The 15,904-nt window shown below is 38.8% G+C and overlaps 1 protein-coding gene across 2 annotated transcripts in view; it reads left to right on the top strand.

Annotated features, from left to right (window-relative positions):
- Positions 1 to 15,904, top strand: part of eprs1 (glutamyl-prolyl-tRNA synthetase 1) — a 208,488-nt gene that overhangs the window by 162,237 nt on the left and 30,347 nt on the right. For both annotated transcript variants that reach the window (XM_028797360.2, XM_051925007.1), the window contains 5 exons: positions 5,534 to 5,606; positions 5,797 to 5,876; positions 8,409 to 8,510; positions 9,318 to 9,473; positions 9,602 to 9,799. In XM_028797360.2, the coding sequence (XP_028653193.2) occupies positions 5,534 to 5,606; positions 5,797 to 5,876; positions 8,409 to 8,510; positions 9,318 to 9,473; positions 9,602 to 9,799 (609 nt within the window). The remainder of the gene's footprint in view (positions 1 to 5,533; positions 5,607 to 5,796; positions 5,877 to 8,408; positions 8,511 to 9,317; positions 9,474 to 9,601; positions 9,800 to 15,904) is intronic.

Here is a 15,904-nt window from a genome sequence, read left to right as displayed (position 1 = left end):
AGAACTTCATAGAGATGTTTACAAACGTTGGCGCTAAACACATGCAGAGCAGGTTAGAGACAATGAAATTAGAAAGGCTCAAAAAAAAAAAAAAAACGTTGGCGCTATACACATGTGGAGAAAGTTAAAGGATATTAAAGTAGGAAAATTAGAAATTATAAAAAAGTAAAGACCGCAGTAGCGCAAACAAACAAACTACCTCATTTAATTATGTACCAGTCTAACTTTGGTTTTGCACAATAATTACTACACTATTGCACCTTAACACTTAAGTAAAATTATGTAAATAAAGTACAATTATTTATTATGTTCTACTATACTGTTATCTTTCGATCTATGACTTTTTGTTAATCTAACTGATATTCTTCTAACTTTGCACAGTTTTTGATAAGCGGATCAGGATGCATTTCACTGCGTGTTGTCCTGTATAACTATGCATGTGACAAATAAAGAATCTTGAGAATTTCAAAAACGGAGTTTACCGCACATGCATTTATTGGTTACTTTGTTAATGTATATATATTTATCTGTCTGCTTATTTAAAAAGCTACATTTACCCCAGGAGTCAAAAACGTTCTGTCTAGCCCTTGTACAAAAACCTAGACAAAAGCTGGGGTATCACCTTGGTAAACCCATGTACTTTTGGAACTGGGAGAGGAAAATAGCACAACTTTACAGACAGGAGTCCAATGCAGAACTCTACTTACTTTGTTACTTTGTAAAAAAAAAATTATTAAATGCTGATGATGTAGATCGTTTTGTCTGTGCTGAAATTCCAAACAGAGAAACTTATCCTGACCTAATTAACCCCTTCACCGCCCTCTGCCGGATATATCCGGCACCGCTGTTTTAATACTAACGCCATACTGCCGGAATTATCCGGCACATTTGCCTGTGGTTATATGAATGCCTGGCAAGTAGTATAACTGACGGTTTGGCGTGGGTATTATTACTACGTTGTATTTCGACAAGTCTGTGGTTGTTTTGGCCGGTCATGTGACGTGATTCGCATGTAACAGCTGTGAATATGGCGAAACGTAAACTGACTTCAAGTGAGGCTTTGCAGGCGATTTTGGACAGTTCTGATCATGATTGTAGCAGTTCTGAAGAAGATTTTAGCGACAGTGATGAGCAGCAACGTGCGCTGCATGATACTGTGAATGAAGACGCATCGGATGACGGCGCTGAGTGGGTGTATCCCCAGCATCTCAGCTGGGCTGCTGCCCGTGGTGAACTACCTTTTCTGCATTCGTTTGAGGGAACGTGTGGCTTTATTGTTGATGTAAACAATTACACTGCTGAGCAGTTTTATGAGCTGTTTGTGTCACCTGATTTGATTAGACATTTTGTTCATCAGACAAATCTGTATGCAGCACAGTTTATTGAGAAAAATCCCAATTTACCTCCACATTCCCGTGTTCGTGCTTGGTTTGACACTGATGAAAACGAAATGAAAAAATTCATTGGGATTTTGATGTTGATGGGAATAATCAGAAAACCAGATATTGAGATGTACTGGTCTACAGATCCTATGTATGCAACACCTATTTTTGCAGCTGTCATGACACGTAACCGATTCTCTTTGCTGCTGAAATTCTTTCATTTGAATGACAACAGAAACGAGCCAGATAAGAAAGATCCAAACCGCGACCACTTGTTCAAGCTACGTCCTTTGATTGATCATTTATTTGAAGCATTTCAGTTGCCCTACATGCCAGGACCGTCAGTTGCAGTTGATGAAAGTTTATTGTCGTGGAAGGGCCGCTTACAGTTTCGACAGTATCTACCATTGAAAAGGGCACGGTTTGGTATCAAGATGTTTTGCTTAGCTGAGAATTCAGGTTACATTTATAGATTTCGTGTATACACTGGCAACTTGCACAACATTTAGTGGTCAATACTGCTTGAATAAATGTAAAAAATGTAAAAAAAATGTAAAAAAGTAAAAAAACAAAAATTGTTCAGATTTCGCCTGGCTTGGGGAATATTTAGGGAGTTGGCGGTTAAAGGGTTAAAAAGATTCAGCATATTGGGACTCGCAAGATTACAAATATTGTTTTTACAGAAGTTCTGAAATAAAAGTGAAACTAATGAAATAGCAGCAATTCAAAGAAAAAAAAAATCTTAAAAGTGTGTATCCGGAAAACCAAATACGGGGGTTGGCGAGCGAAGCGAGCAGGTGGCAAAGCCCTCTAGTTTAATAAAAAAACAAAACTAGGCCTATCAGATGCACATTTTAAGTAAAAGAAAACGGAACAATCTGAATAAAACTAGAAAGTGTGTACAGTAATCCCTCCTCCATCGCGGGGGTTGCGTTCCAGAGCCACCCGCGAAATAAGAAAATCCGAGAAGTAGAAACCATATGTTTATATGGTTATTTTTATATTGTCATGCTTGGGTCACAGATTTGCGCAGAAACACATGAGGTTGTAGAGAGACAGGAACGTTATTCAAACACTGCAAACAAACATTTGTCTCTTTTTCAAAAGTTTAAACTGTGCTCCATGACAAGACAGAGATGACAGTTCCGTCTCACAATTTAAAGAATGCAAACATATCTTCCTCTTCAAAGGAGTGCGCATCAGGAGCAGATGTCAGAGAGATAGAGAAGAGCAAACAAATCAATAGGGCTGTTTGGCTTTTAAGTATGCGAAGCACCGCGGCACAAAGCTGTTGAAGGCGCCAGCTCACACCCCCTCCGTCAGGAGCAGACAAAGAGAGATAGAGAGAGACAGAGTTTGTTTTTCAATCAAAAATCAATACGTGCCCTTCGAGCTTTTAAGTATGCGAAGCACCGTGCAGCATGTCGTTTCAGGAAGCAGCTGCACAAAAGATAGCAACGTGAAGATAATCTTTCAGCATTTTTAGACGAGTGTCCGTATCGTCTAGGTGTGCGAACAGCCCCCCTGCTCAATCCCCCTACGTCAGGATCAGAGAAAGTCAGCGCAAGAGAGAGAGAAAAGTAAGCTGGGTAGCTTCTCAGCCATCTGCCAATAGCGTCCCTTGTATGAAATCAACTGGGCAAACCAACTGAGGAAGCATGTACCAGAAATTAAAAGACCCATTGTCCGCAGAAATCCGCGAACCAGCAAAAAATCCGCGATATATATTTAAATATGCTTACATATAAAATCCGCGATGGAGTGAAGCCGCGAAAGGCGAAGCGCGATATAGCGAGGGATCACTGTATTAGAAAAAGTACAAACAAAGCTTTGGCTTTCCTCTTGCTCTTTATTGTTTACATTTTTCTACTTCAACAAGTAATTCTTCTTGAACAAATAATTATTTTTAATGTCCATTCTGCTTTCTTTCCATTTTTTTTTTTTTATCCCTCCCAAACCTCAATTCCTCTTGGATCTTTTTCAAGTGGTGTTATACTGTACCTAACAGGTCCTCAGAAAGTTGTGCAGTTTCTTTGTGAAAAAATCTTAACATACTGTATAGAAAAAGCTAGACATTATCAGTTACTTATGTTTATTATCTGTTAATTCATCAGCAGCTAAGGAAATGCATACTGCACTCTGAATAGCTGCATCAAGTTGTACCAGTACATCCTCTGCTTTGATTTTTTTTTCCCCATACAATTCTTCTTTTTGTTTATCCTCAAGTAAAGTCTCAGCAACAGCATTCAAGAATTCGTTTACAATGGTCCCATCTATAAATGGTTGTTTATGTTGACCCAAAATCCACGCTATTTTAAGGGAACATTCATTTACACGCTTCTGGGCTGTAAATGAATTTGAAGAAACTCTGGTGGATCTGTCATAGTGGGCTCTCAGTTTGGTTATTTTACGTGCCTTTACTTCAGACTGCTGCGGATATATTTGTGCAAGTGGTGTGTTTTGTCTCATAATGTCACTTCACATTGCTACTTTTTACTGAAGCCAGGGTTTTAGAATACAAAAGATAAACTGGTTTTCAACTACCCGCAGGAAGAGTGAACATATATGGTCTGTCCATTCATCTTGGAAAGTTTGGTTTTCTGCATCTACTTTCATTTTTTTTTTTTTTTTTTTATTTGGAACAAGTCATGCTCCCTGTCACACTTTTGTTTCTGTTATTTCCTTCTATGGCATCTGCACATTTTACCTATGCACTGTATCAATCACTGTAGCATTCATTCTCTGTTGAGTGACATGTATAGGCGCACCTACCTCTAGAAGAAAGAAAAAAAAAAGCGCTGCATGAATATTCATGATAAGTCATTCTCATTCACTTATCAGAAAGGTGTCACAGTCTTGATAGTACTGTCACTTGGTCTGCCATTTAGTGATGCCTGTACTAAAGGCTTTTGTAAAATTTTGTCCTTCACATTTTTATTTTTTTTTTTGGTAAACAGAGAGTTACGTACAGGGACATAAGTGGAAGATGAAAAGTATATTCATTATGAAACCCAGAAACTACCTCTTAACAAAATGGATGTGGACATATGATACTGCTATGTCTCCTACCTGAATTGTAGATCCTGGCATCTTTTTAAAAAATTTTATGAGAAAGTTGAACAGCTTATCCATTAGTTTTATATGCAAGATTAATGGACTGAAGTCAAAGCTTCCTGATTTAAAAAGCTCTTTGGTTCTTATTCATAGGATACTAGTTAGTAATCAGTGTAAAGACTATAAGATGTGGTTTGGTTTTGGCAGTATAGATTTGGGCCAAATTTTTCATCTTGACATGTTTAATTTAGATATGTATTATTTAGATATATACATGTTTGTTCTATTCCCACAGTGCTCATTATCAAAAGAAATCACACAGTCATGCTGTCTACTCTAGCATTAGGACATTGAGAAACAGTTTAACATTTGAATAAGGAAGTTTTTTCAGATTAGGAAGATGGAAGATTCAAAGTAGGATATTGATACTTGCTGATCATGGCACAGTGTGTTGCCTGCTGATTAGCACATCCATCCATCCATTATCCAACCCGTTATATCCTAACTTCAGGGTCACGGGGGTCCGCTGGAGCCAATCCCAGCCAACACAGGGTGCAAGGCAGGAAACAAACCCCAGGCAGGGCGCCAGCCCGTCGCAGGGCGCACACACTAGGGACAATTTAGAATCGCCAATGCACCTAACCTGCATGTCTTTGGACTGTGGGAGGAAACCGGAGTACCCGGAGGAAACCCACACAAACACAGGGAGAACATGCAAACTCCACCCAGGGCGGACCCAGGAAGCGAACCCGGGTCTCCTAATTGCGCCACCGTGCCGCCCTGATTAGCACATGCGAGTACGAATTTCATAGGGGACAGTGGTCATCTCTGAGCCTGGATATATCAGAAAAAGTAACATTTGACTATGATTGTTATTGTCTTGTTTGATAAAGATCTGGGTGCTGCTTTAAAAAGGCCATTGTAGCCATTCCACAGAGCTCTCCTTTGACTGATGTTAACCGTCAGTAAAAGGGCTGCTACGGCTCAGGTTTGCTTATGAGCAATTCCAAAGAAAAGAATGTTGTGCCACTTTCTCATACAGTAGACCACAGTCATAGCTCAGATATTAATATGTTGAATCTTTTTGTTTTAAATAGGTTGCTTGGGTAACCAGATCTGGAAAAACTGAGCTGGCAGAACCCATAGCTGTACGTCCCACTAGTGAAACAGGTAAGCCATCGTTACATTACGTTAGCTTATTTGGCTGACACCTTTATCCAAGGTGACTTAACAATATTTATGATGCAATTGGTTACATTTCTTCTGGTTTTCCATTTGGATCATTGTATTTACTGTATCCTCTGTATTGATCCAATTTGCTTTTGCCTTTCTAAGTCTTGGCTTGTTTCAACTTTTCCAGTGATGTATCCTGCCTATGCTAAGTGGGTCCAATCCCATCGAGATCTTCCAATCAAGCTTAACCAATGGTGCAATGTGGTGGTATGTGCATTAGTTATCACTGCATAAAGGATGAATTTGATGTGTTGTTCAGATTAACTTTTTGGTCACCAGCCTATTGTAATAAGGAGAGAATTAATCCAGTTCAGAGATTTAAATGATTGAAAGAGTAAAACTGACTCTGTCAGTAAGGAATAAATATGAAAGGACCTAAACAAATAATCCCATTTAAAAACTTGTTCAAATTTTTCTTGCCGTATAGTTGTGCAGTCATTGTGGATTTTCAGTACTGCATGGTCTAATACATGGTCCTTCTAGATACAGTTAGGTCCATAAATATTTGGACAGAGACAACTTTTTTCTAATTTTGGTTCTGTACATTACCACAATGAATTTTAAATGAAACAACTCAGATGCAGTTGAAGTGCAGACTTTCAGCTTTAATTCAGTGGGGTGAACAAAACGATTGCATAAAAATGTGAGGCAACTAAAGCATTTTTTTTAACATAATCCCTTCATTTCAGGGGCTCAAAAGTAATTGAACAAATTAAATAACTGGAAATAAAATGTTCATTTCTAATACTTGGTTAAAAACCCTTTGCTGGCAATGACAGCCTGAAGTCTTGAACTCATGGACATCACCAGATGCTGTGTTTCCTCCTTTTTAATGCTCTGCCAGGCCTTTACTGCAGCAGGTTTCAGTTGCTGTTTGTTTGTGGGCCTTTCTGTCTGAAGTTTAGTCTTCAACAAGTGAAATGCATGCTCAATTGGGTTAAGATCAGGTGACTGACTTGGCCATTCAAGAATTTTCCACTTCTTTCCTTTAATAAACTCCTGGGTTGCTTTGGCTGTATGTTTTGGGTCATTGTCCATCTGAATCATGAAATGCCACCCAATCAATTTGACTGCATTTAGCTGGATTTGAGCAGACAGTATGTCTCTGAACACCTCAGAATTCATTCTGCTGCTTCTGTCCTGTGTCACATCATCAATAAACACTAGTGTCCCAGTGCCACTGGCAGCCATGCACACCCAAGCCATCACACTGCCTCCACCGTGTTTTACAGATGATGTGGTATTCTTTGGATAATGAGCTGTTCCATGCCTTCTCCATACTTTTTGCTTGCAATCATTTTGGTAGAGGTTGATCTTGGTTTCATCTGTCCAAAGAATGTTTTTCCAGAACTGTGCTGGCATTTTTAGATGTTTTTTAGCAAAGTCCGATCTAGCCTTTCTATTCTTGAGGCTTATGAGTGGCTTGCACTTTGCAGTGCACCCTCTGTATTTACTTTCATGCAGTCTTCTCTTTATGGTAGACTTGGATATCGATACGCCTACCCCCTGGAGAGTGTTGTTCACTTGGTTGGCTGTTGTGAAGGGGTTTCTCTTCACCATGGAAATGATTCTGCGATCATCCATCACTGTTGTCTTCCGTGGACGTCCAGGTCTTTTTGCGTTGCTGAGTTCACCAGTGCTTGCTTGCTTTCTCAGGATGCACCAAACTGTAGATTTTGCTACTCGTAATATTGTAGCAATTTCTCGCATGGTTTTTCTGTTTTCGCTGCTTAAGGATGGCTTCTTTCACCTGCATGGAGAGCTCCTTTGACCGCATGTTGTCTGTTCACAGCAAAATCTTCCACATGCAAGCACCACACATCAAATCAACTCCAGGCCTTTTATCTGCTTAATTGATAATGACGTAACGACGGACTTGCCCACACCTGCCCATGAAATACCCTTTGAGTCAATTGTCCAATTACTTTTGAGCCCCTGAAATGAAGGGATTGTGTTAAAAAAATGCTTTAGTTGCCTCACATTTTTATGCAATCGTTTTGTTCACACCATTGAATTAAAGCTGAAAGTCTGCACTTCAACTGCATCTGAGTTGTTTCATTTAAAATTCATTGTGGTAATGTACAGAACCAAAATTAGAAAAAAAGTTGTCTCTGTCCAAAAATTTATGGACCTAACTGTATGTAGGCTTTAGTATGCATTAGGTAACATTTAAAAATATACCTATATAAGTAAATAGTTTACTACTACAGTATATAATATTGGGTTGGTGTCATGTATTTTGTCTTGTTTAATTCTATGGATATAACTCCAAGAGAAGTTCCTATAAACTATGTTGTCTGACAGTAAATTTCAAGTTCAATGAAACATTAGATTAACAAATTGGCATAATAACCATCATCAAGAAAGTTTAATTAGACTACAGTTGTATGATAGGTTATGCTCAACAACAATATAGGAAACAGCATTACCTCCCCGTTGTGTTTTGACATCCGCTCATTTCTAAGTTTAGGGTAATTTCAGAATGGAGATTACATGATTACTCCTACTGAGGAACTTGGCCTGGTGTTAGGCATGAATTAAGCTGATTCTTACCTTTCACCAGTGTCTCTGGCATAGATTTTGGATTTTTATATTTACCAGAAATATGAGTGCAATACATTTAAGGTAAACCCAACAAAAGATGTGTAGGTTTGAATGTGTATCAAGTTTTCTTTCTTCAAAATGTTTTGTGAATTATCTCATGAGAACCTGTTTTCATTATGTTTATCAATTTTATAGCGCTGGGAGTTCAAACACCCTCAGCCTTTTCTTAGGACACGAGAGTTTCTTTGGCAGGAAGGTCACACTGCATTTGCAACACAAGAGGAGGCTGCTGAAGAGGTGAGTCAAAGAGTGATCAGTGGCGTAGCGTAGTGGGGGCGGCCCGCCCCGGGCGGCACTTTTAGGGGCCGGCAAAATTTCACAATAAATAATAATAATATCTTGTAAAAATTTGAACCATACCTAAATAAGGGGGCGGCGGAATTTTCCTCCACCCTGGGCGGCTGACACCCACGCTATGCTACTGAGAGTGATGCAACTTGGAATGCAGCTTATCATTCTAAGACTAATATTTCATGCAGCTTAAGTCATGAGCACCTTGCACATATGAAGTAAATGTGTTCATTGTGTCAACGATCAGGCAAGGGACTCGATATTTCTTTCTGCTCTGATGAATGATTTTAGATGAGTGTTGCTATTTTTATAATGCAGGATTAGAGTAAATCTTTTCACTTTAAAACAGATTAAAACATCTGAGCCTTTTCGGTTTAAGCAAAAGGAGAGTAAGAGGTGACATGTTTTCAAAGTGTTCAAAATTATGAAACCAATTAGTACAGTGGATTGAGACTGTTATGTAAAATGAGTTCAACAAGAACACAGGGACACCTGTTGGGAACTTGTTAATGATAACTTTCGCACAAGCATTAGGAAATTTTTCTTAATGCAGAGAAATATAGATGCATGGAAGAAACTACCAAGTAGTATGGTAGACAGTAGGATTTTAGGGACCTCCGAAACTCAACTTGATGTTTTTTTGGCGGAATTAAGTGGATAGGACTAGAGGGCTTTATTGGGCTGAATGAACTGTTCTTATCTAAATCTTTCTAATGTTATGTTCACTATCCCTGTACTCTAACTGTCCAACAGGTACTGCAAATTTTGGATCTTTATGCCCGTGTGTATGAGGAACTGATGGCTATTCCAGTAGTAAAAGGCAGAAAGACAGAAAAGGAAAAATTTGCAGGTGGTGACTACACCACCACTATTGAAGCCTACATCTCTGCTAGTGGAAGAGCTATCCAGGTAAAGATATGCACTAGTGTACAAATAAAAAGGAATTGTTAGGCATACTGTTTATTTATGTGTGTTTATGTATGTTCTGGATGTATGTATGCATGTTTATAGAGCCAGTAACAGATTTTTTTGTCTAGGGAGCCACCTCCCACCACCTGGGACAAAACTTCTCCAAAATGTTTGAAATTACCTTTGAAGATCCCAAGCGTCCAGGCGAGAAGCAGTTTGCCTACCAGAACTCTTGGGGCTTAACAACCCGTACTATTGGAGTTCTAACAATGGTACATGGAGATAATGTTGGCCTTGTCCTGCCTCCTCGAATTGCCAGTGTGCAGGTAAGTGCACAAATGCTTACAGTATGTATAGGGTCCATAAATCATACTTTTACTTTACTGCATTGTGTTGGCTCCTCTTCAGTGCTGGAAAGTAACGGATTACATTTACTTTTGTTATAGTACTTGAGTACATTATATAGGGAATTGTGCTTTTTAAAGTGTTTTTAAGTACAAATAAGTACTCTTTAAAAAAGTACATTTATTTTGTGACTATTCTACTTTGTTACATTTTTAAAGCAGGTCGTTATGAAGTGCAATTAATTGCTCATGTTCAAAATATAAGGTTTACAATGAACATTTAAAATATAACTCTGTGGAAATATTTTGGTGGTTGATGATCATCATAATATTGGAGCATAGATTGTTTTCGTACGTGGCCATTGAAAACTGGAAAAAAAAAAAAAAAAAAACCTGCCTTAAAATCTTGTATGATGTGACTTTGTTTTCTGCACATGGTAATACCTGTACGATGAAGGAAAAAATAAAAAAGCTGCATCTGTAAGTTACATTAGTGCTAGTAAAAGATGAGATAGCCCACTTCCATTACTAAAAATAAGGTTGTTTAGTGCACTTACAGTAAAAGAGATGACATGTACCTCTGTAGTTCACCAATATGTATTAAGTTCAGTGATTACTGAAGTGCAAAATATATTTTGTCAAAGTAGTCGACAGTTTAAATGCAAGTGGTTTGCACTGTTAGTATGAAGTGAGTTTAAGGTAGGTAAGAAACAAGCAAAACACATTGATAATTCAAATTCATTTTTATATTAGAAATGACCATTTAGTACACAGATAAAAAAAAAAAATCCCTTGAAAGTACATAAAATTAACTGCATATTTTAACACGTAAAACTGCTACATAATTATGGGTACAAATGGTTTTAAAAATGTAAATGCATAAAAGTACATAAAATTAATTGCATATTTTAACACGTAAAAATAATGCACAAATATGGATGCAAATAGTTTTAACACTATAAATGTATTTAAGCAGTGTTTTTGCTGCCAGTTTCACTTGTTTCCAAGTGCAAAAATCTTTTGATAATTTTTGATTGATACTGACTCAATGATTCTGTAATAGAATACTGAATATTTGTAAACATATTGTATATAATATGTATATATAGTAGTGCCAGTTTTTCAGTGAAATTCTAAACAACCTCCTTATTGTTTCTCATATTAAAAAATGTAATACTGTACCATTAGCCCCTTTTAGTGACTGGGTATAAAATAAATGAAAATTGTTATTTAATGTTTATTAATGTTTTATATTTAGTTAACTCTATCTGCTATGCTGATATTCTGGTCTCTTATTGAAATATTGTAATCGCATTATAATGGTTGATAGAATTTTACATGTTTGCTGTATTTGCTGATGTAAAACATACAGGTTTCTGGTTTTTCTGACCTTTTTTTGATGGTTGAATGATTGGCAGCTTAGCTGCCAGTAGTTTTAACTATAGAGTTACTTTTTGCTACAGTATCGTGAACTGCACATTTCATTTGAAATTTAATATAACATTGTTAGGTTACATAATATTTTGATAAGTGGCTCCAACAAGGTCTATGTGTTCAGATCCAGCAAAGACCTGTAAATGTTCCATTGTTGCCAAATATGTTTCTGATAGAATTAGTGCCCAGTTGTCTGTAAGCATAAGCTACAATAACAGGAGGCACCATTTTAAAAAGGTGCTCACCTTTTGTGCATAATGAGTAAGTGAGGTGCACTTTGCACGTACAGCAGCTGAATTCTCTAGCAAATTACTATTTTGATACCACACATAACCAACAGCCAACACACAGGGTTGTACTGGTGTGCTTGAAAGTTTGTGAACCCTTTAGAATTTTCTGTATTTCTGCATAAATATGACCTAAAACATCATCAGATTTTTACTCAAGCCCTAAAGAGAAACCAGTTAAACAAATGAGACAAAAATATTATACTTGGTCATTTATTTATTAAGGAAAATGATCGAATATTACATATTTGTGAGTGGCAAAAGTATTTGAACCTTTGCTTTCAGTATCTGGTGTGACCCCCCTTTGCAGCAATAACTGCAACTAAACGTTTCCGGTAACTCTTGATCAGTCCTGCACACCAGCTTGGAGGAATTTTAGCCCATTCCTCCATACAGAACAGCTTTAGCTCTGGGATGTTGGTGGGTTTCCTCACATTAACTGCTCGCTTCAGGTCCATCCACATCATTTCAATTGGATTAAGGTCAGGACTTTGACTTGGCTATTTCAAAACATTAACTGTATTCTTCTTTAACCATTCTTTGGTGGAACGACTTGTGTGCTTAAGGTATGTCTTGCTGCATGACCCACCTTCTCTTGAGATTCAGTTCATGGACAGATGTCCTGACATTTTCCTTTAGAATTCTCTGATATAATTCAGAATTCATTGTTCCATCAATGAAGGCAAGCCGTCCTGGCCCAGATGCAGCAAAACAGGCCCAAACCATGATACTACCACCACCATGTTTCACAGATGGGATAAGGTTCTTATACTGGAATGCAGTGTTTTCCTTTCTCCAAACATAACGCTTTTCGTTTAAACCAAAAAGTTCTATTTTGGTCTCATCCGTCCACAGAGCATTCTTCCAATAGCCTTCTGGTTTGTCCATGTGATCTTTAGCAAACTGCAGATGAGCAGCAATGTTTTTTTTTGGAGAGCAGTGGCTTTCTCCTTGCAATCCTGCCATGCACACCATTGTTGTTCAGTGTTCTCCTGATGGTGGACTCATGAACATGAACATTAGCCAATGTGAGAGAGGCCTTCAGTTACTTAGAAGTTACCCTGGGGTCCTTTGTGACCTCGCCGACTATTACACGCCTTGGTCTTGGAGTGATCTTTGTTGGTCGACCACTCCTGGGGAGGGTAACAATGGTCTTGAATTTCCTCCACTTGTACACAATCTGTCTGACTGTGGATTGGTGGAGTCCAAACTCTTTAGAGATGGTTTTGTAACCTTTTCCAGCCTGATGAGCATCAACAACTCTTTTTCTGAGGTCCTCAGAAATCTCCTTTGTTTGTGCCATGATACACTTCCACAAACATGTGTTGTGAAGAGCAGACTTTGATAGATTCCTGTTCTTTAAATAACACAGGGTGCCCACTCACACCTGATTGTCATCCCATTGATTGAAAACACCTGACTGTAATTTCACCTTCAAACTAAGTGCTAATCCTAGAGGTTCACATACTTTTGCCACTCACAAATATGTAATATTCGATCATTTTCCTTATTAAGTAAACGACCAAGTATAATATTTTTGTCTCATTTGTTTAACTGGTTTCTCTTTATCTACTTTTAGGACTTGAGTGAAAATCTGATGATGTTTTAGGTCATATTTATGCAGAAATATAGAAAATTCTAAAGGGTTCACAAACTTTCAAGCACAACTGTTTTTGTCAAAGCACAAATTTCAAGTAACGGTTGACAAAATATACAGCACCTGTGCTCGTAAAGTACTGTAGTTTAATTCAGCAATAATCAGTCACTCTTTCTGTTTGAGAAATTTTCTGCTCCAGATGTTATTCAATATCCTCATTTGTTTGAGGATGTACAACACAGCCACATGAATCTGAATTTTTAAAAATTTCTTGTATATGCTGGTGCTTTGCAGATTCTACTTGTTTAATATCAGTAAGATGAAAAAGCATTTTCCTGTCCTGCTGTAAATACCACTTTTTATTTCTTATGTCTCCTACTGAAAAACTTTATTTGCAAAATTATAGTATTTTCTCTCCACTAAAGTTTTTGCCCTCTGAAATGAAGTTTATAATTGATAACTACAGACATATTGTTAACTGGTTTTTAATGATAATTCTGTTTGTTTACTTAACCGTACATTTGCTGTGAGTATAGATAATTAGTTTGAAATGGAATTGCCATATAAAGGACAGTTTCTATTTGTGCTTGTGTGTGTTTGTCATTAATGTCTTTTGATAAATAAAATCCATTATATTACTATGTATATTCTTCTTTTGCTTCATAAAGCACATCATTTATACAGTATTGAGGATATTTACTAATTTAGTGTTTTTTTTGTCTCTAAAGTAACTAAATTGTACTTTTACTTGAGTAATTTTTTTCAGAGGGTACTTTTTTTTACGGAACAGTGGACCAGCTCTATACCCTTAGCAGGGTCCTGGAGGGTGCATGGGAGTTTGCCCAACCAGTCTACATGTGTTTTGTGGACTTGGAAAAGGCATTCGACCATGTCCCTCGGGGAATCCTGTGGGGGGTACTCCGAGAGTATGGGGTACCGGCCCCCCTGATAAGGGCTGTTCGGTCCCTGTACGATCGGTGCCAGAGCTTGGTCCGCATTGCCGGCAGTAAGTCGAACCCGTTTCCAGTGAGAGTTGGACTCCACCAGGGCTGCCCTTTGTCACCGATTCTGTTCATAACTTTTATGGACAGAATTTCTAGGCGCAGCCAGGGTGTTGAGGGGTCCGGTTTGGTGGACTCAGGATTGGGTCACTGCTTTTTGCAGATGATGTTGTCCTGTTTGCTTCATCAGGCCGTGATCTTCAGCTCTCTCTGGATCGGTTCGCAGCTGAGTGTGAAGCGGCTGGGATGGGAATCAGCACCTCCAAATCCGAGACCATGGTCCTCAGCCGGAAAAGGGTGGAGTGCCCTCTCAGGGTTGGTAGCGAGATCCTGCCCCAAGTGGAGGAGTTCAAGTATCTCGGGGTCTTGTTCACGAGTGAGGGAAGAATGGAGCGTGAGATCGACAGGCGGATCAGTGCGGCATCCGCAGTAATGCGGGCGCTGCATTGGTCTGTCGTGGTGAAAAAGGAGCTGAGCCGCAAGGCGAAGCTCTCAATTTACTAGTCGATCTATGTTCCTACCCTCACCTATGGTCATGAGCTATGGGTAGTGACCGAAAGAACGAGATCGCGAATACAAGCGGCTGAAATGAGTTTCCTCCGCAGGGTGGCTGGGCTTTCCCTTAAAGATAGGGTGAGAAGCTCAGTCACCCGGGAGGGGCTCATAGTAGAGCCTCTGCTCCTCCGCATCAAGAGGAGTCAGATGAGGTGGCTCGGGCATCTGATCAGGATGCCTCCTGGACGCCTCCCTGGTGAGGTGTTCCGGGCACGTCTAACCGGGAGGAGGCCCCGGGGAAGACTCAGGACACGCTGGAGGGACTATGTCTTTCGACTGGCCTGGGAACGCCTTGGGATTCTCCCGGAAGAGCTAGAAGAAGTGGCCGGGGAGAGGGAAGTCTGGGCATCTCTGCTCAAGCTGCTGGCCCCGCTACCCGACCTCGGATAAGCGGGAGACAATGGATGGATGGATGGACTTTTTTTTACTTGATTAGTTTACATGTCATTACATTTATTTAAGTACATTTTTGTCTATGTAAATGTACTTCTATTTGAGTAGAAGTTTTTTTTCCTCCTCTGCTGCCTTAATGTGAGTTAACATTCTGTACATAAGAGGATGAAAATGTTCCCAATTGCATGCATTTTCAGTAAACAATACAGTACAAAATCAGTTTTATTTGTAATAGCTTCTATTTTAGTTGCGTTAAGCAAACAGATTTTAAATGCCATATATTTACAGTCATATGAAAAAGTTTGGGAACTGTATTCTTTGGATTTTTGTTTATCATTGGCTGAGCTTTCAAAGTAGCAACTTCCTTTTAATATATGACATGCCTTATGGAAACAGTAGTATTTCAGCAGTGACATTAAGTTTATTGGATTAACAGAAAATATGCAATATCTACCATAACAAAATTAAACAGGTGCATAAATTTGGGCACCCCAACGGAGATATTACATCAGTACTTAGCTGAACCTCCTTTTGCAAATTTAACAGCCTCTAGACGCCTCCTATAGCCTTTGATGAGTGTCTGGATTCTGGATGGATGTATTTTTGACCATTCTTCCATACAAAATCTCTCCAGTTCAGTTAAATTTGATGGCTGCCAAGCATGGACAGCCTGCTTCAAATCATCCCATAGATTTTCAATGATATTCAAGTCAGGGGACTGTGAAGGCCATTCCAGAACATTGTACTTCTCCCTCTGCATGAATGCCTTTGTAGATTTCTAACTGTGTTTTGGGTCATTGTCTTGTTGGAATATCCAACC

The sequence above is a fragment of the Erpetoichthys calabaricus genome, chromosome 3 (genome assembly GCF_900747795.2).
Source record: "Erpetoichthys calabaricus chromosome 3, fErpCal1.3, whole genome shotgun sequence".
Lineage (NCBI taxonomy): Eukaryota > Metazoa > Chordata > Cladistia > Polypteriformes > Polypteridae > Erpetoichthys > Erpetoichthys calabaricus.
Note: the sequence above shows the minus strand (reverse complement) of the source record. Positions and strands in the feature narration are given on the sequence as shown.